The 26,919-nt window shown below is 40.4% G+C and overlaps 1 protein-coding gene and 1 non-coding gene across 4 annotated transcripts in view; one reads left to right on the forward strand and one right to left on the reverse strand.

Annotated features, from left to right (window-relative positions):
- SPECC1 (sperm antigen with calponin homology and coiled-coil domains 1) overlaps positions 1-26,919 on the reverse strand; it is a 305,354-nt gene that overhangs the window by 99,213 nt on the left and 179,222 nt on the right. For all 3 annotated transcript variants that reach the window (XM_049776822.1, XM_049776823.1, XM_049776824.1), the window contains one exon: positions 816-2,389. In XM_049776822.1, the coding sequence (XP_049632779.1) occupies positions 816-2,389 (1,574 nt within the window). The remainder of the gene's footprint in view (positions 1-815; positions 2,390-26,919) is intronic.
- Positions 19,196-19,298, forward strand: LOC126015230 (U6 spliceosomal RNA). The gene has a single exon (XR_007498117.1). It is a non-coding gene; the product is annotated as a U6 spliceosomal RNA (small nuclear RNA).

Consider the following 26,919-nt stretch of genomic DNA (forward strand, 5'->3'; position numbering starts at 1 on the left):
AGCATGGAGGTAAGGCGTTTGCCTTTCATGCAAAAGGACGGTGGTTCGAATCCCAGCATCCCATATGGTCCCCTGAGCCTGCCAGGGGCAATTTCTGAGCATAGAGCCAGGAGTAACCACTAAGCACTGCCGGGTGTGACCCAAAAACCAAAAACCAAAAAAAAAAAAAAAAACTTCATCCTGACTTATACCTACTCATTTAATTCATTATATCCCCACTACAATTTGAGCTGACTATAGATAGAAATAAGAGTACTTCATTGGGTGGGGAGGTGTTGGGGCCACACCTGGTAGGACTCGAGTTACTCATGGCTCTGCACTCAGAAATTACTCCTGGAAGGCTCAGGGGACCATATGAGATTTTGGATATCGAACCCAGGTCAACCACATGCAAGGCAAACACCCTACAGTTGTATTAGAGCTCCAGTCTCTGTATTTTATTTTATTTTATTTATTTATTTATTTTTTTTTGGTTTTTGGGCCACACCCTGTGACGCTCAGGGGTTACTCCTGGCTATGCGCTCAGAAGTTGCTCCTGGCTTCTTAGGGGACCATATGGACGCCGGGGGATCGAACCGCGGTCCGTCCTAGGCTACCGCAGGCAAGGCAGGCACCTTACCTCCAGCGCCACCGCCCGGCCCCTGTATTTTATTTTTGTATCTCGTGGCCAACCCAAAATCTAATAAGTCTTCAAGATAGATATTCAACTCATACGCAAAACTGTCCATCAGAGGATTGTGCTCTGAATTCCAAGATCAAGAAGGAAAGTGTTAACAAGGATATACAAGTACTGGAGAAGAGAAAGCTCTTTTTACCTTGGCTAGTAGACTTGAGACCCGATTAATTTCCCCATTTGCTTTCAATAATTCTTTTTTGAGTTCAGAGCAAGACAGTTCCAACTGATCTTTCTCAGCTTGAGTTAGTTTCAACATCTCTTGAACTTCACATTCCACCTCCACTGGCCCCGTGGGAAAGGTCTCTCCAGCTTTTTGCTTCTCATTCTCCAAATGAATTTTCAAAGATCCATTTTCAATCTTCAGTCCTTCCACAGTAACTTCAAGTTCTTCCAAAGTCTTGGACATCACACTCTTATTACTCCTTTCTAGTTCTAAGAACCCATTTAGCTTTTCATTTTCTTCCTTCAAGTGCTTAATCATTTCCAAAGCTCCTTGATTTTCTTCCTCAACCTTCCTTAAGCTACAGGTTAGCTGCTGCTGAATATTGAGCAGCTTCTCCCTTTCAAATCGACCCTGTTCAAGGATCTCTTTGCACTTCTGCTCCAGTTCAAGAATCTTTCCTTCTTGAGCTTTGGGTTCTTCATTCTTTGCTCGCTCTTGTAAAAGATTTATCAGCTTCTCATTTTCTTGACTTAAGTGTTCTGCCCTCTCTCGATGCTGATGAAAGGAAGTTTCCAAAAGAGACTTCTCATCCACCAGCTTCTCATTTTCAGCTGTCAATTCCTGCACCATTTGCTGCTGGTCCGATAATTCTTGCAAAGTAGCCTGCAGCTCTTCTGCTGTGCTGTGGTGATTTTCTTCCATCTTTTGGATCTTCTCTGTAAGAGATGCCAGGGACAATTCACTCACATTGTTAGGGGAACTCCCTGTAGTTGAACACCTCGAGCTCTTAAAGGGGTTGCTAGTGGAAGAAAGGGGCCGAGATGGGGTCTCTGCTGAGATGTGTTCAAAATCAGAGGCATCGGGTGATAAAGAAGCTTTGGTGACGTCACTACTTGAAGAACCTGACTTCCGTAATGCATTTTCATGTATATTTTTCTTAAACTCCTCCACTTCACCTGACAGCTGATTTCCGGGTGGACTTCCAAAGCTGGACTCCTGAGTTACAGAGGTTGGACAGCTGCTATCACCAGTGTGACTTGGTTCAGAACTTGGTGAGTGCTCAAGATAAGTCAGTTTCTCCTTCAAAACTCGGTTTTCTTCCTCTAAATTAGCCAGCTCTTTCTGAAAATCCTTGTTCTTCTCTTCAAGAGCTCTTAGCAAAGGCTCTGACTCACATGGTGAGACTAATGTTCCACTTACACTTGGGTCTAAGGTATCAGCTCCTTCAGTATCCAGAGTCTTTTTCTCCTTGCATTTCTTCAGCTCACTTCGAAGTCTATTAATTTCGCTATCTTTAGCTTTGGCTTCTGCCAAAAGCTCCCGAACTTGTGACTCCAGCACAGCCTTTTCTCCACCTTCATTCTCTTGCTTGGGTCTTGTAGAAGTGATTCTCAGATGCTTGGTAGGGGTGGGTGTGCTGGAAGAAGTTGGGCTGGACACTAATTTCCTTGGGTTGGAGGGACCACGTGGCACAGTTCTATCTCTTGAGACAGTAACTGAAAGCTCTCGAGGAGCTGGAATGCCAGTTCGTTTGGTTGTAGTCACAGCCCCTAAAGACAGAAGAAGAAACCAGTGAAATAAAGCAATCATATTTATAATACAACTCAAATTATGTCAATTACATGGTAAACAGGATGGGAGGCCTATTGTTCTTCATCCAGTTCCTTCTCCTCTACATCAGTGCCTTTCAACCTTTTTATCTGTGTTGACACCAGTTCACAAACTGGCAGTTGAAAGCTACTGACAGGTCTTCAGCAGTACATTTTCAGGGGACTGGCAGAAAATTTCTCCAGACTAGCACCAGTCTGTGGTTGAAAACCATCCAAATAATTCCCTTCTGGCCTGAGTTTCTCAGACCAGAATCCCAGCATCCTGTTTCTGGCTACCTGCTTCCACAGCCCTTTACTGTGAGGAAGGGAACTCCAAGCATTCCTGAAAACTGCTCAGCAGAACCATCCCAATCACAGTTGCGTACACTACATTAGAAGTCACATACCTAAGCACACACCTCAACTAAGGTCACTGCAAACACATGAAAATGTTCCTGGATGTTCTTATAAAATACTACTGGGCATGAGTGAGGGACCATGTAAGTCTAATAATTGATGATGATGGCAACTAAAAGTCTTTTGATAACATACAGCCCAGTGTTAATTTATCAATAAATACTTTTTAAAAACTTGTTATTAGCATATTTTGACTGTAAACAGATATATTGATGATATCTGAAAGCATAAATAATGCTAAGACAAGCAAGACTGATCTTTGAGCGTAAATTGAAGTAAGTTTATAGTTATGTATAGAGAAAAATGACCAAATGACATCAGGAGGTATTACACTGATCTGCAATACAGTTTTAAATTTTATTTTATTTTATTTTATTTTTTTGGTTTTTGGGCCACACCCTGTGATGCTCAGGGGTTACTCCTGGCTATGCGCTCAGAAGTTGCTCCTGGCTTCTTGGGGGACCATATGGGACGCCGGGGGATCGAACTGCGGTCCATCCTAGGCTAGAGCAGGCAAGGCAGGCACCTTACCTCCAGCGCCACCGCCCGGCCCCAACAGTTTTAAATTTTAAAGGTATATGGAGATATACAAAATTTAGAATACTAATGGAAAATGGAATTAGAGAACTTTTTTATACTTCTATTACTATTCTTTTCATCTTACTGTATTTTGATTTTTTACTTATATTACTACAGAGAATATTTTCATGTTTTCTGGACATGAAAACTTTATTTCTATAGGAAATGAAAAAAAATCTTACACTAGCTCTAGAAACAAAACCCAACTTGTTAAAATGTAAACAAAAATTCTCGACAGGGGCCAGGCGGTGGCGCTGGAGGTAAGGTACCTGCCTTGCCTGCGCTAGCCTAGGACGGACCGCGGTTCGATCCCCCGGCATATGGTCCCCCAAGAAGCCAGGAGCAACTTCTGAGCGCATAGCCAGGAGTAACCCCTGAGCGTCACAGGGTGTGGCCCAAAAACCAAAAAAAAAAAAAAATTCTCAACAATCATACAACCTCAAAGACCAATTGATGAGTCAAGACTGATAGCTCTTACTCAACTTTGATGTTGTGATTGATTCACACAACTTTGCATCTTGGAGCAAAGGCTTTGAACAACACTCTCTGCCTCCACATGTGGGAAAGGTAAGAGGAAGGTTGATCCCACAGACTAGCAGCACATACAGTGTGCAAAAGCAGCAGCACAACCCTGTATAGTACAGACGCTCAAAATCAGCACTGTCAAGACAACTCCTAGAACATGAATGTGAAGATGTCTCATCTGAAGACATCCTAAAATTGAAATGAAATGTGAAGTCTAAGGTAATTTGTTGCTTGTCTTTGAGGGGAGCACTTTTAAAACTTCAACATACTAAATGATAAAATGTCTTATTAGTATACAGAAAACCTATGATTTTAAAGTGACTATTTAAAACTAAGTAACTAAGAAAAATTTGAGTACTTTAATACACAGAGGATACACAAAGGTGTCCAGATGTCTTATTTGCATCATATCACTCATTGCAGAAAAAGATAAAATGAAAATTAAAATCAGTATGTAATAACATGTTTTCAATACCAGTTCTATCAGTGAAGTAATATTGGTAAGGACCTATACTAAAAACTGGAAGACAAAGTTTTACTTTACTAAGAGGCCAACGTAAAATTCATGACTTGGTTATCAGAGCATTTGCCATTACAATATCACCAAAATCATTTGCTGGTTTTGAAGGTGGGAAGAAAACACACAACAGCTGATCCATTTTATGCTACACTTTAACTCTTTCCTTTTCCTTTATTGTTGTTTAGTTTTTTGGGGTCACACCTGGATGTGCCAAGTGTCCAAGAACAGATGACTAGATAAACTATATAAAGTGTGCATGTGTGTGTATAAAAATACTACTTGAATATTAAAAAAGTCAAAATCATGTAATTTGCTGCTTTATAAATATGAAGAGCATCATGCAGAGTGATGTTAGCCAAAAGAGAGGGACTAAAAATTAAACTCAACTACAACATGTCTGTAACCATGGTGTCTAAGTAATAATTATTAGGAAAAAATGCTTAGGCAAACTTCATATAGATTAAAAATATTTTAAGCAGTTTATTTATTTATTAATTGATTGGTTTTTGGGTCACATCCAGTGATGCTCAGGGGTTACTACTGGCTCTGTACTCAGAAATCACTCCTTATGGAATAACAGGAATAGAAGTTGCTCCGTACCAGGTTTGGGACCCACATGCAAGGCAAATGCCCTACCATTGTGCTATCTCTCCGACCCCTAAAATATGTTTAAAGTTAAAAATAAAGTGAGGAACTCACTAGAAATCATGATGACAAAAATTAAATTCAAAAGGCAAATGCAAAATAAAAACAGTACATGATCAGCCAGGAATGTGGCTCAAGTGGAAAAGCACACGCTTTGATGAGCAAGGTCCTGGGTCCAATCTGTGGCACCATATTTTCATTCGTATCTGATAGTGCCAAAGATCAAGTAACCTTTAGGGCCAAGGACATGTTCACAGTTAAAGTAAATGTCTTGCATGCATAAGACCTAGGTTCATTCACTGCAGAAAAAGAACATACAAAAACTTTAAGTCATTTTAAAACTTCTCCCATTTTTTTTGTAGTCAATTGGTGACTAAAATATATGACTAGCTGTCTCTGAAATGATTTCCGTATTTTCCCTTTTTGTATGAAACTAATCCAGGACATTAGAATGTTCCATGTAAATTTCTGAAACTTTCTCACAGATATTCCTGATTCCAGCCTTCATACAAGATTCATAAAACACTTATTAAGTATTTCTTTGTCCAATCAATTTTAAGACTTTACTTGTAAGTCAAATACAATCTTGCCCTAAACTTGTTTAATATATTCAACCTTATTTATCATATTCACCTTCCAATATGACACAACTCTAGTCAGTATTCTCATGTGTCCAAACTCATATGACTCATGGAAATACTTTCTTCTCTATAAATCTCCTTGACATTTAGACATGTTTATTCTCTTCAATTAAAAAATCTAGATCGAGGGGCACTAGAGGTAAGGTGTCTGCCTTGCAAGCCCTAGACAAGGAAGGACTGCGGTTTGATCCCCTGGCGTCCCATATGGTCCCCCCCAAGCCAGGGGCAATTTCTGAGCGCTTAGCCAGGAGTAACCCCTGAGCATCAAACGAGTGTGGCCCAAAAAGAACTAAAAAAAAAAAAAAATCTAGATCGAGGGTTTGAGCACTTCAGTGGTGGTTGTAGGTATTGCAAAAACAAACAATTTCGGGCCAGAGAGATAGCATGGAGGTAGGGCATTTGCTTTGCATGCAGAAGGATGGTGGTTTGAATCCCAGCATCCCATATGAGCCTGCCAGGCACGATTTGTAAGCATAGAGCCAGGAGTAACCCCTGAGGGCTGCTGGGTGTGACCCAAATCCCCCCCATAAAAACAAACAATTTCTTAAAACCTGAAACTCATATATTCCTTAAGCTAATATCTGATATTAGCTGATATTCCTCCAAAGCAGAATCCTAAAAAAAGTTGAGTGTATCAACTGCATTAGTTTTTTCTGTTCCCCTTCCTCAGCCAAAAGACTGCTGACTTCTCCATGTCATTGACAGAACAAACACTGTACATCCTTTTAGCAGAGCAGAATAATTCCCTTCTGTCTGAACACACCTTTGATGTCACACTCTTGGCTGCTCTCATTTCAGCTGCCACCCTTTGTCTCCCTCGCTTGCTCTTCCTCCTGTCCTCTACAGTTTATCTTACATTTTAGAAATTCTTCTGACCTAGATCTTAGGCCTTTTTTCTTTTCTTTTTTCTTCTTTTTTCATTGGGGGGGGGGGAATCACACCCAGCAGTGCTCAGGGATTACTCCTGGCAGGCACACCATATGGGATACTAGGATTTGAACTACAGTCCATCCTGAATCAGCTTCGTGCAAGACAAAAACCCTACTGCTGTGCTCTCTCCACCCTGGACTTTTTTCTTATTAAACATTTTCCTAGCATCCTACTCAATCTCAAGGCCTTAAATACCACCATATGGGGCCGGAGCAGTGGTACAAGCAGTAAGGTGTTTGGCTTGCACAAAGCTAACCTAGGACAACAGACCCCTCGGTTAGATTCCCCCAGCATCCCATTCATTCCCCCAAGCAAGGGGTGATTTCTGAGTGTATAGTCAGGAGTATCCCCTGAGTCATCCAGTGTGACCCCCCCAAAACAAACAAACAAACAAACAAACAAACAAACAAAACCCACCCATATACCAATAACTTCCAAACTAATTCTCTTCAGAAGGACCTCTCCTCTCTGCAATTTGAATATCAACTAATTGTTTAATAAGCATAACTAAATTAGCATAAAATCACAAACGAGATAATACAAAAATGAAGGCTTAGGAAGAATGCAAGAGGACCTGGAAAACTGCCAGGGGACATGGGGCACCTACCTCCTTCCCCTCAAAAAAACCATAAAAGCATAAAAGTGTTTGCCCTAGGAATTAGCTAATCAAACCTCACTTTGCATCAGAAGGAAACAGGGGTCATGAAGGGCCCAGAGCTGTGCTACTAAGACTATGACTCAGAATCTCCTGTAATGGTGGGGAACTCCAAACTTCTTTGCTTAACATAAGTGGTTCTGGTTGAATGCTGATTACAATAGACTTGATGATTTAGATTTGCTCACATACTTATTGCAAGAACTCAGGACACATTCAAGATCAAATAAATAGAGAAGCCCAGCCTCTTTCCTCACAACATGAGCAACATTGAAGCATGCTTAGAAAGATGCAATTAAAAATAGTGTCTGTGGGACCAGAGAGATAGCATGGAGGTAAGGTGTTTGCCTTGCATGCAGAAGGTCAGTGATTCGAATCCTGGTATCCTATATGGTCCCGAGCCTGCCAGGAGCAATTTCTGAGCATAGAGCCAGAAGTAACCCCTGAGCATTGCCAGTGTGACCCAAAAAACAAAACAAAACAAAACAAAAAAGTGTTTGTGGAGCCAGAGAGATAGCATGGAGGTAGGGCATTTGCCTTGCATGCAGGATTGGTGTTGGAACATTGAATGCTGGAAACAACTGTACTATGAGCAATTTTGTAAACCCTGATATGTGGGGAGCCTAGCTGATGAAACCTAAAACATAGGACACCTCAGTAATTCCTAATCTGGTCACCCACGTGACCAAAGGTGCCCATGTCTTGAGAACAAAGGAAATAGACAAATACTAAAGTAATTCAAAGCAGCCCAATACATCCAGCCAGAAAAAAAAAATATAGAGCAACTTGCCTTTGTGTTACAATAAGGTTATTAGGATTACAGCTAATGTTCTATTTATGCTTGTTGGGTATAATTTATAGAACTCTGTTTGAATCTTATGCTTTCAGGTAAAAACGTGCTCTCTACCTCTTTGCCCCTCCCTATTACCTGCCCCAGTTTATGCTAATGAATGCTGGTAATTGTAATTGGTGGAAAAACCTGTAACACCCTCTGACGTATTTCAGCCCTTAAAAGCTGATCCCCCAACAATAAACTTCCCTTTTGAACAGCATGTGCAGTCTTGAGGGCTTCTCTTACTAACTTCTCTAGTTCTTCTTTACAGGTCGGTTCTGCTCGGGTGAACCCACTAATAACTAGCAACCTTCATTTCCACACCCCCGCGGGTCGGGGGTCTCCCACGGGAGGTTGAAGAGTTGCACTGATATTTAAATAAGATTAGAAAAATGGGATGTTGGGGCCGGCGAGGTGGCGCTAGAGGTAAGGTGTCTGCCTTGCAAGTGCTAGCTAAGGAAAGATTGTGACCATGGTTCAATCCCCCAGCGTCCCATATGGTCCCCCCAAGCCAGGGGCAATTTCTGAGCGCTTAGCCAGGAGTAACCCCTGGGCATCAAACGGGTGTGGCCCGAAAAACCAAAAAAAAAGAAAAATGGGATGTTTATTTGGATGTAAAGTATAAAAAAAAAAAAAAACAAAACAAAAGAGTGGGCCGGAGAGATAGGATGGAGGTAAGGTGTTTGTCTTGCATGCAGAAGGACGGTGGTTCGAATCCCAGCATCCCATATGGCCCCCCCGTGCCTGCCAGGGGCGATCTCTGAGTGTAGAGCCAGGAGTAACCCCTGAGCACTGCTGGGTGTGACCCAAAAAACAAAAAACAAAAACAAAAACAAAAAAAAACTGGGCCCAGAGAGATAGCACAGCGGCATTTGCCTTGCAAGCAGCCGATCCAGGACCAAAGGTGGTTGGTTCGAATCCAGGTATCCCATATGGTCCCCCGTGCCTGCCAGGAGCTATTTCTGAGCAGACAGCCAGGAGTAACCCCTGAGCAACGCCGGGTGTGACCCCCCCCCCCAAAAAATAGTGAAAAACCTAGAAATTTCATATAAACAAGAATCTGCAAGAGGGCCTGGCGATGTGGTTCAAGAGTTCCAACTGCTCAAACTGCTTATTATGCTTTGCATGTTTATGATTCTGAAGTCTTCAAATACAAGGGAGAACTCTGATGGAAATAGTATAGATGGAGCCAGAAAACATTAGTTCTAGTTATACAAACAGCTATCGTATGCAAGGTTACTTCATCAAACATTTGGATATTTTCATCCTTGCTAGCAAAAACCCCCACAAAATACAGATAAAATAATTAGGGTATCAGACAAATTGGAGAGTTAATAGAAAGATTAAGAACAATAATACCCATCCTCATCTTATATAATTGGACTCAAAGATACTATATATAGTGGACAATAAAGACATAAAGATGAGTTTATAGAAATAACAAAGAAATAAGTCACGATTAAAATGAAAAAAAAAAAACTGAACAGACAACTCACTAGAAATGGATATAGAAAGCAAATAAGCATATGAAAAGATGGTCAGTATTTTATGTCATTAGAGAATTACAAATTAAAACAATGAATTATAATGCATGACTATTAAAATGAGTAACCTAAAACACTAACGAGACCAAATGCTGACAAGGATATAGAGCAACATATAGAGCAACTCTCATAAGTTGCTTATTGGAAAACAAAATGGTATAGCCACTTTGAAAGAAGGTCTATGTCTTGAAAAAGGATACATTTCTCTTGCTGTGCAATCAGACAATCACACTCAGTATTTATCCAAACAAGCTAAAAGTTATACCAACAAGAAACTTAGAATGGGACACTTATGGGCCGGAGAGATAGCATGGAGGTAAGGAGTTTGCCTTCCATGCAGAAGGTCCGTGATTGAATCCTGGCATCCCATATGGTCCCCTGAGCCTGCCAGGAGCGATTTCTGAGCATAGAGCCAGGAGTAACCCCTGAGCGCTGCCGGGTGTGACCCAAAAACCAAAAACCAAAACCCCCCCCCCAAAAAGGGACATTTATAGCAGCTTATTCAGAATTGTTCAAACATGGAAGCAAGTTTTTCAAGATGCCATCCAGCATGTGAATAATTAAACTGTGATACATTCAGGCAATAGTATACAAATAATTCAATGCTAATAGGAAATGAGCTATCAATTCATGAAAAGATATGAAGGAATCTTAAATGCATAATATTAACTAACTACTAACTAACTAACTGAAAGAAGCCAATCTAAAAATTTACATTTTATATTATTTCACCTATATGGCACTCTAGAAAAAATAAGACCATGAATAGTAAGAGTGATTGCCAACGGACTTTTATGGTAGGTGTGGTGCAGTAACATTGTAAGCCTAAAATATAAATATCATACTACTATAAATCATATTACTGCAGTAAAAGTTTTATTTTTTTTTACAGTAAATGGCTGCCTGAGGTTGAGTAAAGGATAAAATAAAAAGGGAAAGCACAGGGGGCGGTGAGGTGGTATTAGAGGTAAGGTGTCTGCCTTGCAAGCGCTAGCCAAGAAAGGACAGCGGTTTGATCCCCCAGCGTCCCATATGGTCCCCCCAAGCCAGGGGCAATTTCTGAGCACTTAGCCAGGAGTAACCCCTGAGCATCAAATGGGTGTGGCCCTAAAAAACAACAACAAAAAAGGGCAAAGCACAGAGGATAAATTCTGTACTATATTCTGTATTATGATATTATAACTATTCTATACTATAATGTTAATATTATGGTGTATAAATTAGTTCAAACTTACAGAATGTATGGACCAGAGTGATAGCGCAATGGTAAGGCATTTGTCTTGCATGCAGCTGACCCAGGATGAACCTTGGTTCTATCCCCATTATCCCATAAGGTCCCCGAAGCCAGGAGTGATTCCTGAGCACATAGCCAGGAGGAACCCCTGAGTGTCACCAGGTGTGGTCCAAAAACAAACTCACAGAATGTATACCACCACCAAGACTGAACCCTAAATTAAACTATAGACTTTCAGAGATCTGTTGTATGAAAACAGGTTTACTGGACTACAAATGTCTACTCTGGTAGGGGAAGTTGGTGGAAGGGACTGAGTAGGGGATAGTAGGGTATGTATTGTAATGTAGTCTCAATTTTGCTGTGCCTAAAAACATTCTAAAAACTAATGCATATTAAAAATAATTTTATATTATTATAAAATATAAATAGCAGGGGCCAGAGCAATAATATCATGGGTAGATTGTTTGCTTTTTACACAGCCAATTACGGTTTGATCCTGGGCACCCCATATAGTCCCCTGAGCCAGGACATTTCTGGGTGTGGCTCCAATACAAAATATTAATAAAATTATAAAGTAGAATGAAGATAGAAAGTACCTCTGAAAAACAAGACAAAAATAAAGAAAAGGTAGGGCAGCGGTCTTATTTTTTATAAGGACTTGTCATATTTAGTTTTGAAATTGAAACAATCTTTGGATATAGAATGATAAATCAGAGCACTGATGTTCATGTTTTAGGCATATAATACTGCTGTACCACACACTCCACAGGACATAAAATATACTTCTATTGCTGTTCCTAGGTCCTTCTGATCACCTGCAACCCTGTTAGGCTACTCAATTCTCTATGCAGAATTGTCAGGTTTGCTTCCATTATGAACTGTCTATTCCCTTACTTTATCCCTTTTTTATTCTACAAATGAGATTAACTGTTATTTGTCCTTCTTATTTAGTCTGATATCACCCAGTTTCATTCAATTTGCAGCAAACTAAAATTTTGTTTTTCTGTGGTACTTGTCTAGATTTACAACATTTTTTCTTTAAATCTGCTCATTTGATGTTGAATGGTTCTTTTTTTTAAATCTGCAATGAACAAAAGTATACAATATCTTCCTGAATTAATGTGGGTTTTTTGGGGGAGGGGCACATCAGCCATGCTCAGGGTTTATTCTTGTCTCTGCACTCATGTATCACTCCTGGATCACTCCTGGATCACTCTGGGAGGGATTGGGGAACCAAAGTGTATCAGGAATTGAACATAGGCCAGCCATTTGCCACACAATAAATTTATGTCCTGAGTTCCTTAAAAAGACACCACAGAATAGAATCACTAGGTCATAGGACAGACTTGCTTTTAATTTTTGGGAAAAAATTCATACTGTTTTCCACAGAGGTTGAACCAAATGAATAAAAGCTCCTGAATTTTTCACTGCATACCTGCCAGTACTATTTTCAGTATATGACTTTGATAAGAATTAAGATAAAGAAGAGTAGTAAGGGCCCGGAGAGATAGCACAGCGGCGTTTGCCTTGCAAGCAGCCGATCCAGGACCAAAGGTGGTTGGTTCAAATCCCGGTGGACCATATGGTCCCCCGTGCCTGCCAGGAGCTATTTCTGAGCAGACAGCCAGGAGTAACCCCTGAGCACTGCCGGGTGTGGCCCAAAATCCAAAAAAAGAAAGAAAAAAAAAAAAAAAGAGTAGTAGGGCCATGGATGTGGCACAGTGTCTTGTATATGTGAAGATAGGTTCAACTCCCAGTAGGAAGGACGGAAAGAAAAGAAAAAAGAATGTATGTGAATAAAGTAAGGAAGCAGGCAATCAGCAACCTTGGTTTATAGGCAGCACAGGTCCTTTGGACTTAGAGCAAATGAGATAAAAGAAATAAGCTTCAGCTATTTGGCACATGAATAAAAAGGCTTATCAAAACAGAAGGCCACACCTGCTTGCAGACTTTCCTTAGCTGAACTGCACTTTGGAAACTCTCAATGGAGTATTTTCTAAAAATTGGTATGTACTACATGCTAAAATTAGAATAAACTTTCTTTGAAGACTACACAGAGGAGGAAAAACAAAAACAAAAACAAAAACAAGACACTAAGGAATCCTACACATATAAACGAGCCAAATAAATTACTCGTTCACTTAGTTTGCTTCACGAAAAGCAGACAGTAGCACCCATAATTAGGGAAGGTTTCTGTAAAAGGATAAATGTCTTCTCCTTTGTCTTTTGCAGTATGAAAATTTAATTTTGTTCAGACTCCAGTTATCAACTGGATAAGAATAATTTATAAGTAGAAATTAATTAATCTTTTTTGAAATATTGTCGCTGTTCATGAAAATTTGGAACAGTCCTCCAGTGGGACTTTTCTGAACTAAAGATGTCTACGACTCCCTTAAAGGTGAGATAAGGCAGGGCAAAGTAGTAGTATTGCAAGAGATAATGGTAGCAGTCCCCACCAGCAGCTACAGATCATCATCTCCAGAAGTCAACATGGCATAACAGCACTGAAAGGGCAACTCTCTAGGTGCTTTTAAAAAATACAAAGCAGGGCCAAAGAGATAGCATGGAGGTAAGGCATTTGCCTTGTATGCAGAAGGACGGTGGTTCGAATCCCAGCATCCCATATGGTCCCCTGTGCCGGCCAGGAGCAATTTCTGAGCCTAGAGCAGGAGTAACCCCTGAGTGCTGCCGGGTGTGACCCAAAAATTAAAAAACAAACAAAGCAGAGAGAAACATCTAATTCCACTGAAGCTCAAGTGCTAGAGGAACAGCTGGTTCTAGAATTCACAGGCATGCAGCATAATACTCCTCATGCATGTGCCAAAGAAAACACTCATCATCTAACTCAGGAGCAGGCATCTCCCAGTAATTCCTTGGTCTTGACAGCAAGCATCAGGAATGAGGAAGAGCAGTGGTCTGTGGGGCTCCAGGGACTTGAAAGATCTGCCTCTCTATAATACTAACCCTCCTCAGCAGAGATGAAAAAGATTGGTTTCAGATTTGTGAATCTTGATGAACTGGGAATGACTCCATAAACTATGCAATTGGGCCAGTGATAGTGTTGTCATAGAAATCACAAAGAAAATGCCTCCATTCAAAGATAACCATTGATCCTAAGGTCATGGATGTGGTCCAACAGTAAGTGCATAGTTTAAATGCATGAAAACTAAGTTCAATTCCCAGCATACTATTTTTTTTTAAAAAGGATACTGAACATAATTAAATTTGCAACCTGGAAAATGAAAATAAAAGGTACAGAATCTTATTTATTTGAATAACATCTTCTCTTTTTAAAAAAAATCAGTAATAGATCAAAATAGACCTTTGGAGAACTTTCTTTTCTTTTTGAGTTTATAATATATGAACTAATAATAGCACTTTATGCAGTGATTTAGTTTTCAACACAGATAATCCAACATTAGTCCCATTTACTGTTATGCAGTTCAAACAGGTGGACAAATCATTCTTGTATTGGGCTGAATTCTATCTACAAAACATGGCACACGTTGATTCCAGTAATAAATCAAACTGGAACCAAAAAGAACAAATATATCACATGAAGGCAGCTTTGTTTTCCCTTGCTAACAAACTTTTTTTGAAGAGGGGGCACACCAGCAGCGCTCAGGGGTTACTCCTGGCTCTGCACTCAAAAATCACTTCTGGCAAGCTCCGGGGGACCATATGAGATGCTGGGGATCAAACCTGGGTTGGCCGTATGCAAGGCAAATACACCCTACCCACTGTACTATCACGCTAGCCTACTTTTAAGTGAAACATTCCTAATTCTTCCTACTATTATGCCTCACATTATCTGGACCATTCATTGAATAAAATGCTTTGAGAACCCTTAGATTTTAGCAAGGTTCCTATTAAAAATGCTACCCAGAATTTCAAAAATGTTGCAGTTATGTTTATTATGAATTATGAATATTTTTATTGCAATAGAAAATTCAATCCAAACTTGCAACAATAAAAAATATACCTGGAGGGGTTGTAGAGATAGCATGGAGGTGGGGCATTTGCCTTGCATGCAAAAGGATGGTGGTTCAAATCCCAGCATCCCATATGGTCCCCTGAGCCTGCCAGGAGCGATTTCTGAGTGTAGAGCCAGGAGTAACCCCTGAGCGCTGCCAGGTGTGACCCCCCCCAATAAAAAAATACCTGGAAATCCAAATGGAGTTATAGCTTCTGGTACAGCTCAACTCAAGGGTGCCCCAAAGTCCATTTCCTATTTCTGCCTTCAACAGGTAACTTTTATCAATGAGTTGCCCTGTCCTCAAGATAGCATGATGTCCTGCCAGAGTCAGGGCTCACAGATGCATACCATCCAAGCCAAGGGAAGTGAGGTGCCTCTCAGAAGCCCCAAATATCCACCCACTGTGCATTCTGATTCAGACTATTCTCACTGAAGTCATTATGACAGGCTGAGTCACTACAATAAGAAAAAAAGGTGAATTATTCTAAGAAAATTCCTGAAAGAAGAGGGAAATAGATGCTGGGAACAACTATCACACAAACAATGTTTATAACACTTTCTGACAAATTCTGAGTTAATTCCTGGTTAAAATATAATGATATGTAATTAGCACATAGGAAATGGAGCTGTAGAGAAGAAAAATAAAGGCCACTGATACTTCTCAGATGGTCCAGTCCACATTGATAGCTCTGTGGCAGTATCAGAAATGAGGGGTGGGGTCAGATCCCCTTTAATGCATGCACTACAGTAGTCTAATGCCACCACTGACCCCCTCAACAGAAAGGACCCAACTCTGTGACTTAAATAATATAATATGAGCAGTTATATCTTCTCAGGTGAGATCAGATTACAAAGATGAAATTTCCGGGCTTTTCCTGCTAAAATAGAGTAACATTGAGCCCCTTTACATGCATCTCACGATTGGAAATCTCTGCAATCCCACCTCCCATTGCCATCTTCCTGGCAAAAAAAAATGGCTTAGCTCTGCCACCATGTCCCAGTGGTCACTGATAACTCCCAGGTCCCCTAATTGGTTTTAGATCTCTAAATCCTGAATCACATAGCCAAGGAACACCTCAGTATCTTGTAATGTTAGTCAATAGTACCACAGGAAATCTGGTGGCGAAGTTATATCATAATCTATTCACCTCAGTGAGCCTAACTAGTAGTACAGAAGGTTCAACTAGCACTAAATCACAACAGCCCAGTAAATTTTTAGACACTGACTTAGTAATACCACAAGCAGATATAACCATCGTTTCAAAGTGACCTGTGTTGATCTAAGATTTAATCATTCCAGGTGTCTTTGTGTTATAACAAGCAGTGTTTAGTACATTTGTTTGTGCCTGCATGGAAGCACGCTATGGTGGGGAGACTAGAGAAGGATGGTTACACTGGTAGTGGGATTGGTGTTTAAACATTTAATGACTGAAATAACTGTATTATGAGCTAGTTGGTAAATCAGTGTTATGATAAAAATTAGAAAAAGGAGAAAATGGTACTGTATACTAGTTTAAAACAAAAGTAATCAGATACCAGCAAAGGAAATTAGACAACAGATAAAATAAAACATGTATATTGGCTACCATGCATTTTTTACACATATATATAATATAGCAAAATAATTACTGATAATTCAGAAAAAAGTGTAATACCACATTTGACATGACACATCGGAAATGAGCTCAACTGAGATCTGAATGGAAGCACTGAAGTTTTCTCACCAAGGTGGAAGTCTCAGATAACTAGAATTGTAGAATGACTCCAAGGTCCAAGTGCAAGTACTGCAAACAGGAAAGCCTGCACATCCTCTGAAAAGGCAGCCCTGGCATTCACATGATGTTTCATCTGTCCTATTCTCCTCATTGGAACAGTCCAACGACTGCTCAGATTAAAAGTTCAAAATACTGGGTGTGACCCCCGACCCCCCCAAAAAAGTTCAAATTTCAGGATGGAGGAAGTTGCAAAGTTACATTGTGGAAGAACACATGGGATGGAAGAGTTGCAGCCACCGCTAGAAAATATAATCAGGGCCCGGAGAGATAGCACAGCGGCATTTGCCTCGTAAGCAGCCGATCCAGGACCAAAGGTGGTTGGTTCGAATCCCGGTGTCCCATATGGTCCCCCATGCCTGCCAGCAGCTATTTCTGAGCAGACAGCCAGGAGTAACCCCTGAGCATTGCCAGGTGTGGCCCAAAAAAAAAATAAAAACAAAAACAAAGAAAATATAATCAACGAGGCCCGCAAGATAGCATGGAGGTAAGGCATTTGCCTTGCATGCAGAAGGACAGTGGTTTGAATCCCGGCATCCCATATGGTCCCCCGTGCCTGCCAGGGGTGATTTCTGAGCATAGAACCAGGAGTAACCCCTGAACGCTGCCGGGTGTGACACAAAAACAAGAAAGAGAGAAAGAGAGAAAGAGAGAGAGAGAGAAAGAGAGAGAAAGAGAAAGAGAAAGAGAAAGAGAGATAGAAGAAAGAAAGAAAGAAAGAAAGAAAGAAAGAAAGAAAGAAAGAAAGAAAGAAAGAAAGAAAGAAAGAAAGAAAGAAAGAAAGAAAGAAAGAAAGAAAGAAAGAAAGAAAGAAAGAAAGAAAGAAAGAAAATATAATCAAGCCTTAGAAGGGAAAGAACCGATTCCCCAAATCCAGTGTTTTCATCCTTGACAAGGGCAACAATACTAATTAAACCAATAATTTCTCAGTCCCAAAGAAGAATTCAAAGCTCACCTTACAGTAAACCCTAGATTCCTGATGTTCTGCACTTTCTTGGTGGTGTTAATCATTTCTTCACTCCAGAGCAAAGGGGCTAAGACATGCTTAAAAATTTAATGTTGGTAGGGGTCAGAGTGATAGCATAGCAGTAGGGCATTTGCCTTGCATGTGGCTGATCTAGGACAAACCTTGAACCAAGGTTCGATCCTCCAGCGTCCCATATGGTCCCTCGAGCCAGGAGCAATTTCTGAGCACATAGATAGGAAAAACCTCTGAGCATCACAGGCTCAAAAAGAAAAAAAAAAAAAAAAAAAAAAAGTATGTTGGGGAGCCAGATCACACTTCTCGACCTTTTGGCTAAGATCAAGTGCAGAGCACACAGCCAACTCAGGTTTGATCCCTGGAATTACATATGATCCCGAGCCTGCCAAGAAGTGATTTCTGAGTGCATAATCAACAGTAACCCATGAGCGCTGCTAAGTGTGGTCTAACCCCCCTCCCCTGAAAAAGTATGTTGGGGCTGGAGAGAAAGATTGAAGAGCTAGGGGATATGCCTGATGAACAGGAGGCTCAAGTTCAATCCCTGGCACTACAGGAGTACTGCCCCTGAGTAGCAGTGGGATTAACCCCTGAGCATCGCTGAGTGTGGCCCAAAATGCAAAAGACAAAAATTATGTTGTTTCATATTACTCTTCAAATCAAACTGCAACATTGAAAGTGTTTGTTCAGCACTTCATCCTAAGTGTTTGTTCAGCACTTCATCCTAAGAAAAATACAGTAATCTTAAAGTTGCAAAGACAGTACAGGCATTAAAGCACTTGCCTTGTCTTGGACATGATCCAATCCTGGTAGAATCCCTGTCCCCAAAACACCACAATGCCAAGTGTAGGTGCGAAGGAAGAAAGGAAAGATACAGCATCTTTTCCTACTCTTGGCTAACCTTACTATTATTTAAATTTTTTTAAATATAAAAATAATCATCTCGAGAAGAAAAATCTGTCAGAGAGGCAGGATGGGGAAGCAGGATGAGAGGGTAAGGACATGAAAGAAACTGGGGACATTGCTGGGGATTGTGAATGTGTTATATATCATTTGAGGTCATCACATATGCCATCAACAAACCAGTCAGTGCTCCTTTGTAGATCACATTTTATCACAATATAATATAGTGGGGGGTTTTTTGTTTTTGTTTTTGTTTTCAGATCATACCCAGCAGCACTCAGGGGCTACTCCTGGCTCTATGCTCAGAAATCACCCCCAGCAGGCTTGGGGGACCATATGGGATATCGGGATTCGAACTACCATCTTTTTGCATGCAAGGCAAACGTCCTACCGCTGTGCCATCTCTCTGGCTCTGATATAGTGTATTTCTAACTTTCTAGAATAGTAGAAATTGATCTGATGTACTCATTTCACTATATCTCCAAAATATAGTTCTTTTTAATAATAGAATATAAAAAAAGATGCATTAAATCAATTCAGCTAGTTCCTACTGAAGGACATTCAGACTATCCCTATTTTTGAGTTACTACAACCCAAAATTATTATTGTTAAAACTCACTTCGGCAGCACATATACTAAAATTGGAATGATACAGAGAAGATTAGCAAGGCCCCTGCGCAAGGATGACACGCAAATTCGTGAAGCATTCCATATTTAAAAAAAAAAATTGGGCCCGGAGAGATAGCACAGCGGCATTTGCCTTGCAAACAGCCGATCCAGGACCAAAGGTGGTTGGTTCAAGTCCCGGTGTCCCATATGGTCCCCCGTGCCTGCCAGGAGCTATTTCTGAGCAGACAGCCAGGAGTAACCCCTGAGCACTGCCGGGTGTGGCCCAAAAACCAAAAAAAAAAAAAAAAAAAAAAAAATTCTTTTCTACATTTACTACATACTAAAGTACAAGAGCATTTATTTCTAGAGAACAGAATTCCAAAAATGGAACTGATTTGTCAAAAGTAGAGTATATTTTCTATCTAGCTTGTGCCAAATTGCTTTCCAAAAATAATACTATGCACACTGCCAATAGCAACATATACGAATAGTTGTCTGTCAATATCTTCCCAGTAACTGAAAGTTATTATTTTTTAAATAGTAAAGTTCAAGGACATCCGGACAGCAAATGCTAGGTAGCAGGGTTTAGTGTTCAGAGACAGTGAGGTAGTTCAGTTCAGGTGCATTAGGGGACCATTAGGCCCACACTTGATAGTACATTGGGGGCTACAAAGTTCCAGGGATCCAACCCCCAGCACTGCCCATGCTAGGTTGTGATAGGCTGTGCTAGGCCACTTGCACTATCTCTGTACTCCCTCATTCTTTGGGGGAAAAGGGCAGTACACTCTATGATTATATATTTTCTTCTGAGTATAGATTTAGATCTGTTGCAGATCTGCTATGAAATCTGTCTATTTCCACTGATTTATAAGCTCTTTTATTTTTCCTTTGTACAGATTATGATAAATAGTACCTCAATTCTAAAGGAGTTGATTTCTAAATAATCAGGCATTTTATCACACATACTACCAACTGATGATGATTACATACAAAAATCATAATTTTATATCTTACATTTTTGTTACACAGTAAATAATCAACCTCTGCAAGTAGAAATCTAGGAAGAATGTGATTTCCAATTTTATACTTTTTTTTTTTTTTTTTTTTTTTGGTTTTTGGGCCACACCCGTTTGATGCTCAGGGGTTACTCCTGGCTATGTGCTCAGAAATCGCCCCTGGCTTGGGGGGACCATATGGGACGCCGGGGGATCGAACCGCGGTCCTTCCTTGGCTAGCGCTTGCAAGGCAGACACCTTACCTCCAGCGCCACCTACCCGGCCCCACTTTTTTTTTTTTTAAGTTTTTGAGCTACACCCAATAGTGCTCAGGGTTTCTCCTGGGTATGTGCTCAGAAGTGCTCCTGGGTTGGGGGACCATCTGGGACTCTGGGGACTGAACACAGGTCCGTCCTTGGTCAGCTGCGTGCAAGGCAAATGCCCTATGGCTGTGCTATTGCTCCGGTCCCTGATTTCATACATTTATTAAGTATATTATATATAACCTCAAAGTTTTTGCTCTTTTACTGACTTTGAGGTTGTAAATTAGTAACATGCAAGCTACAAAAATGTTCTGTTTGGTTGTCAAAGTGATATAAAAAGTGTGAATTTTAGTGCCAATACACAAGTTCAGTTCACTATGCAATTCTCATCTCACTACTGTCTTACATCCAACAATCCACATTCTTTGTGCCATTCACTTTTTTCCTGTGGGCATCCAAGTTGACAATCTAATTTACTGGTCAAATTAGGAAAGACACACTTTCTCAGAGAATTATATTTGCTGGGGGTAGGGAGGAGCTTTACCTCCTGGCGACTGTCAGCCACCTAGGTTGGTTTAGTGTGAGGACTCCTTGAGGATTGTAAAGTAAATCCTGTGGTGCTCAGGATCACCCAGACCATTCCACTGGGGTCTCCAGGGCCCAGTGATGCATTCAGTGATGTTAGGGGATGAGCTGGGTTTAGTCATATACTAGGTAAAGATCTTAATTTCTGTACTAGCTACCCAGTCCTCATATAATTTCATTCAATTATTTTAATCACCAAGTTTGTAAAATACATTTTGCTACAAATTTTAAGATTATTATATATTTGAGATTTTTTTTTTATCAGCATAGATTATTCTTCTTTGTTCTGTCAGTACTTCTGTTCTGATATTGCTGCTTTTTATTTTCTAATCAGTAAATCTGCTTAAAAACAGTGGGAGATCCAAACTTTAACAATCTAAAATGTAAATGAGTCTATAATACGTGCAGGCTGGAGGGGGGGGGCAAAAGGTAGTGGTATGAGATACATTCTGGGAACATGATGGAGGGAGATCAACATTGGTGGTGGGACTGGCCCTAATTCATTGTATGTCTAAAACCCAACTATGAAAGACCTTGTAGATCACAATAGTTTCAATAAAATAAAATGGGAAAAAAAAAGTTAGTAGGGAATGAAGTGCGGTCAGAACTCAAGGAGCTGACCACAAACTTTGTGGTAGGAAGCCCTGGTTCAATTTCATTGCAGGACCCCCTGAGCACCATCAATAGTGACCCACAAGTAATAAAGGGACAGCTCTTGAGTAGCAGAAGGTGTCAAAATACAAGGTGTGAGAGGAAAAATGCAGTTCTGATTATTTCCTTATTGTTTACACTTTATTTTGTCATTAATGTTAATATTGGCTAATGTTTCATATTTTTTTTTCTCTCCTCACTTGGGCTTATTTGAAATTCCCTTTTTTTGTTTGTTTATTTGTTTGTTTTTTAATTTCTTTCTGGCTTGCTTGTCCCTTATTTAGAGAAACTATGCTTTTCTATTTTGTTTGTGGTTTTGGTCATTCTTAACCATCTTATTCAAATTTTATCAATGTCAAGTAACTATGCCCTCTGATCTCTTAGTCAAGATCAAGTTTAGAGAAATTTTATATCTGAATGCCTTTAATACCTCTATTTCTTTTTTTTTTTTTAATAATACCTCTAATTTTTTTTGTGTGTGTGTGTGGTTTTTGGGTCACCATCCGGCAGTGCTCAGGGGTTACTCCTGGCTCCATGCTCAGAAATTGCTCCTGGCAGGCACGGGGGACCATATGGGACGCCAGGATTCGAACCGATGACCTTCTGCATGAAAGGCAAACGCCTTACCTCCACGCTATCTCTCCGGCTCCATAAATAATATCTCTATTTCTAAACTTTGCTGAGACCATCTAGACTTTTTAGTTTTGAGCAATTGATAAAAAAGTTTTCTAAAAGTAAAGTCCTTTTTAAGAATTATATTTTATACTCATATTATGAATTTTAGTCACATGCATCCTATTTCATGTATGTAATGTTTCATGCTTCAATACTCAGTTATTTTTATATTCTTCACCTTCCTCTATGTTAATAAAATAGGAAGGAAGGAAGGAGTTACTTGGCTTTGCTTAATCTCTTCCTTGTGTACAGTGGTGTACATTTTTATTTACTTGTTAGCTTATAAATTTGCCTCGGGCTGATCTCTGAAGGACCCAAATGGACACAGGATAATTCCTGCAAGGTAACAATTTGTTTATCTAGTCAGAACTATCAAAAGGCTGGAAGCTGTTCTTCATGATAGCTACAAAAAATGAGACTAGGGCATCTGAAAATGGTTACTGAATAACCTATGAATCAAACCTTGGTTGAATCATTATTAAATTTGAAAATTTATAAATTTGAAAATTTATAAATTGCTTATTGGACCTATTAAAACTTTACAAAGATGGGCAGGAGTGATGGCACATCGGGTAGGGCATTTGCCCTGCACACCTGGGTTCAAGCCCCGGCAACGCTTATGGTCTCTGAGCCCGCCAGGAGCAATTTCTGAGAGCAGAGCCAGACTGGGTCAAAAACAAAAAATCAAAACAAAACAAAAAGTTATGCACATAGGCTGGAGCAATGGTGCAGGGGTGGTGTTTACCTTGCATGCTGCCAAACAGATCCCCGGCATCTCATATGGTCCCCAGAGCCTGCCAGGAGCAATTTCTGAGAGCAGAGCCAGGAGTAACCTGTCAGTGCTGTGGGGTGTGGCCCATAAAAACAAAAACAAGGGGCCGGAGAGATAGCATGGAGGTGAGGTGTTTGCCTTTCATGCAGGAGGTCATCGGTTCGAATCCCGGCGTCTCATATGGTCCCCTGTGCCTGCCAGGAGCGATTTCTGAGCCTGGAGCCAGGAATAACCCCTGAGCACTGCTGGGTGTGACCCAAAAACCACAAAAAAAAAAAAAAAAAAAAAAAAAAAAAAAAAATTTTACTAAATTCTTAATCCAAATTTATGTGTTATCAAAATAGTTTCTTAGGCTTCCAGTCAGTTTTACCATTGGGTTCTTAATTACTTTAAGAAGAGCTAGTCTTTGGAGCAATAGCACAGTAGTAGGGCGCTTGCCTTGCACATGGCTGATCCAGGTTGGGCCTGGGTTCGAATTAAAGACTCCCAAAAGGTCCCCTGAGCCTTTGAGGAGCAATTTTTGAGCGGAGAGCCAAGAGTAATCCCTGAGCACCGCTGGGTGTGACCCAAAATCCAAAATAAATAAATAAATTAATAAATAAATGAGCTAGTCTTGATTTAAAAAAAAAATCACAATTTTGTTTGCAACTATAGAAGATTTATGTTACCTTTGAAATCCCTCCCTTTGTTTAAATGGGTAATTATGTATTAGTTCATAATTATTTGTTCATAATCTGTATATTCTAGAACTTTTAATTACTAGTTTGATTTGTTTGGGGCCACAACCTACAGTGCTCAAGAATTACTCTCAGCTCTGTACTCAGGAATCACTCTTGGAGGCCAGAGCGATGGCACAGCAGTAGGGTGTTTTGCCTTGCATGCAACTGACCCAGAATAGACCATGGTCAGATCCCCCCGGCATCCCATATAGTCCCCCAAGTCAAGAGCGATTTCTGAGGACATAGCCAGGAGTGACCCCTGAGCGTCAATGGGTGTAACCCAAAAATTTAAAAAAAAAAAAGTCATTCTTGGCAGTGCTTGAAGGACAATATGGGATGCCAGGGGTCAAACCTGGGCCAGTGGCATGCAAGGCAAGTGCCTTATCCACTGTACTACCTCAATGGCCCAAGAACATTTTTAAATTTATTTTTGTTTGTCTGTTTTTGGGTAACCCCAGTGGTAATCAGGGTTTATTTACTCTTGGCTCTGTGCTCAGAAATCACTCATTGTGGTACTTGAGGAGCCATATGGGATACCAGGGATTGAACCCAGGTCATATGCATGCGCAAACACTCTACCCGCTGTACTCAGGCTTCAAGAACTTTTTATTAACTATAAAAAACCTTCCTCAAATAAAAAGAATTCCAAGGGCACATCATTATTTTTTGTGTGTGTGGTTTTTGGGTCACACCAGGCATGTCATTATTAATTGTTCTCCCTCCTTGTAGAAAGAGAAACATATAAATTAGGACTTTTGGTATGTTGAAACTTCATGGGAAGCATTGTCACAAAATATAAATGTTTAGCTTTCTTAAAATGTGTGTGAATATGAACATGGGTGTTAAGAGACATTAGGAAACCTCCTTAATACTGATATGTTGTTATCAGTTGTATTCTGAAATACTGTGTGCCACAGAAAAGATCTTTTGTCAACTGCAATATAGCAAGTTGTTTAACAATGATCATTTAAGGGGCCCGGAGAGATAGCATAGTGGCATTTGCCTTGCAAGCAGCTGATCCAGGACCAAAGGTGGCTGGTTCAAATCCCGGTGTCCCATATGGTCCCCCGTGCCTGCCAGGAGCTATTTCTGAGCAGACAGCCAGGAGTAACCCTTGAGCACTGCTGGGTGTGCACCCCCCCCAAAAAAAAAACAATGATCATTTAAAATCTTTTGCATTTACCAAAGATTTACTATTTTGTGTTCAGAGGAATTTATGGAAAAGGACTTCAACAGATACTCCAGAATATATGATTATTATTGAACTGGGGATAAGAAAACTAAAATTTTTGTGGAAAAGCTGGACTCCTAGAAAACATTAAAAATAGATCAAGATTCGGGGGGTGGGGTTTGGCAGGGAAGAGCCAGGACTTCCCAAGCAAAGTTCAGAATAGCTAGGGTCCCTTCTGGTAATAGACACCCAAAAGGAAAAGACAGGGGCCATAGAGATAGTACAGTAGGTAGGGTGCTCTCCTTGCGTGCAAGCCAAATTGGGTTTGATCTCCCAGTACACATCGAGAACCACTAGGAGTGATCCCTAGATGTAGACCCTGAACACCACAGGTTGTGGCCCATAAAACAAAATCAAAACCAAAAACACAAAAGAAAGATGTCCAAGGTTGGTAGTACTCAGGCCATCAATACTAGGTACCTCATGGCCACATCTGGCAATGGTGTGAGGGAAGCACGCAATGTCAGGTATTATACAAGGTCCTTGTGCATAAACAATGCAGACATTCCAGACCACTGAGCCATCCCCCTGACCTCAAGCACCAAGATTTTCTACATGAAACTGAATGTTTCCTGAAAACAAATATGACTTTAAATTACTCTGAAACAATAGGATTTGCTTTTTTCAGATTTAAGAATTTTTTCCTTGAAATCAAAGAGATGATAGTATAGCAGGGTAGGCACTTGCCTTGCACCCGGCTGATTCAGATTTGATCCCTGGCATTCCATATAATCAATCCCCAAGCACTGCCAGGAGTGATTCCTGAGTGTAGAGCCAGAAGTAACTCCTGAGCATTGCCTGGTGTTTCCTCCCCATACCCTGCAAAATAAAGAAATTTTCCTTGTTTCTCACGGCACTTGGTTTGCTTGCATCAATACAGAAATAAAAATATATCTGGTTTGGGGAGGCCACAAATATTGGTGCTTGGAGACTTCTGTATCAGTGCTCATGGTCACTCTTGGCAGTGAGTGTTTCATTAAGCATGAAGACTGAAGCCACAGACCCAGTATGCAAAACATGTGCTTTATCCCTTTGAGTCATGCCCAACTTTCCCAAAAAGAATTCGTTTCTCTCTCTGTAACAGACAAGCGGAAACTGGCTGTATTACTGAGATTTTGATTGGAATGTCAGTGACCTTACTGTTCAGGAATTGACTGATATCAGGTATAATGAAGAGAAAACAAACACACTGCTTACAAGCTTCTAATCTACTAAGAGTCAATGATGGTAGTTCCTTGACAGATCCAGAAATCTCTGTGCTTTGGGTGTACCCTAAGAGAGGAATTAAACATCAAATACTATTGTTAGAAGCAGAATCTGATAGTACTTCAAAAGAGAAATCACAAGGCTTCTGGATCTTGGGAGGCCATTATCAGCATGCTCTGAAATTTTTTGTTTTGTTTTTGTTTTTGAGTCACACCCGGCATTGCTCAGAGGTTACTCCTGGCTGTCTGCTCAGAAATAGCTCCTGGCAGACACGGGGGACCATATGGGACACCAGGATTCGAACCAACCACCTTTGGTCCTGGATCGGCCATTTGCAAGGCAAACGCCACTGTGCTATCTCTCCGGGCCCTGCTCTGAAATTTCTTAACACAAAATTCCAACAGAGCAAACAGAATCTTTATGGTTAATTCTGTTCTAATTGTGCTTATGTAAAATAACTTACAGTTTATTAGCATTGAACTTTAAGTTGCAAATATTAATCTCACTGTATTTTATTTAACAGAGTCATAGTGAAGGTAGTAGAATGGAAATGTTTCAGTAACATCACTTTTGGTAGATCCCTGACACTAATCCTTAGTGAATTTTTTTCCCTTGTGAATAAGAATGGATCTA

This window comes from Suncus etruscus, chromosome 7, assembly GCF_024139225.1.
Source record: "Suncus etruscus isolate mSunEtr1 chromosome 7, mSunEtr1.pri.cur, whole genome shotgun sequence".
Lineage (NCBI taxonomy): Eukaryota > Metazoa > Chordata > Mammalia > Eulipotyphla > Soricidae > Suncus > Suncus etruscus.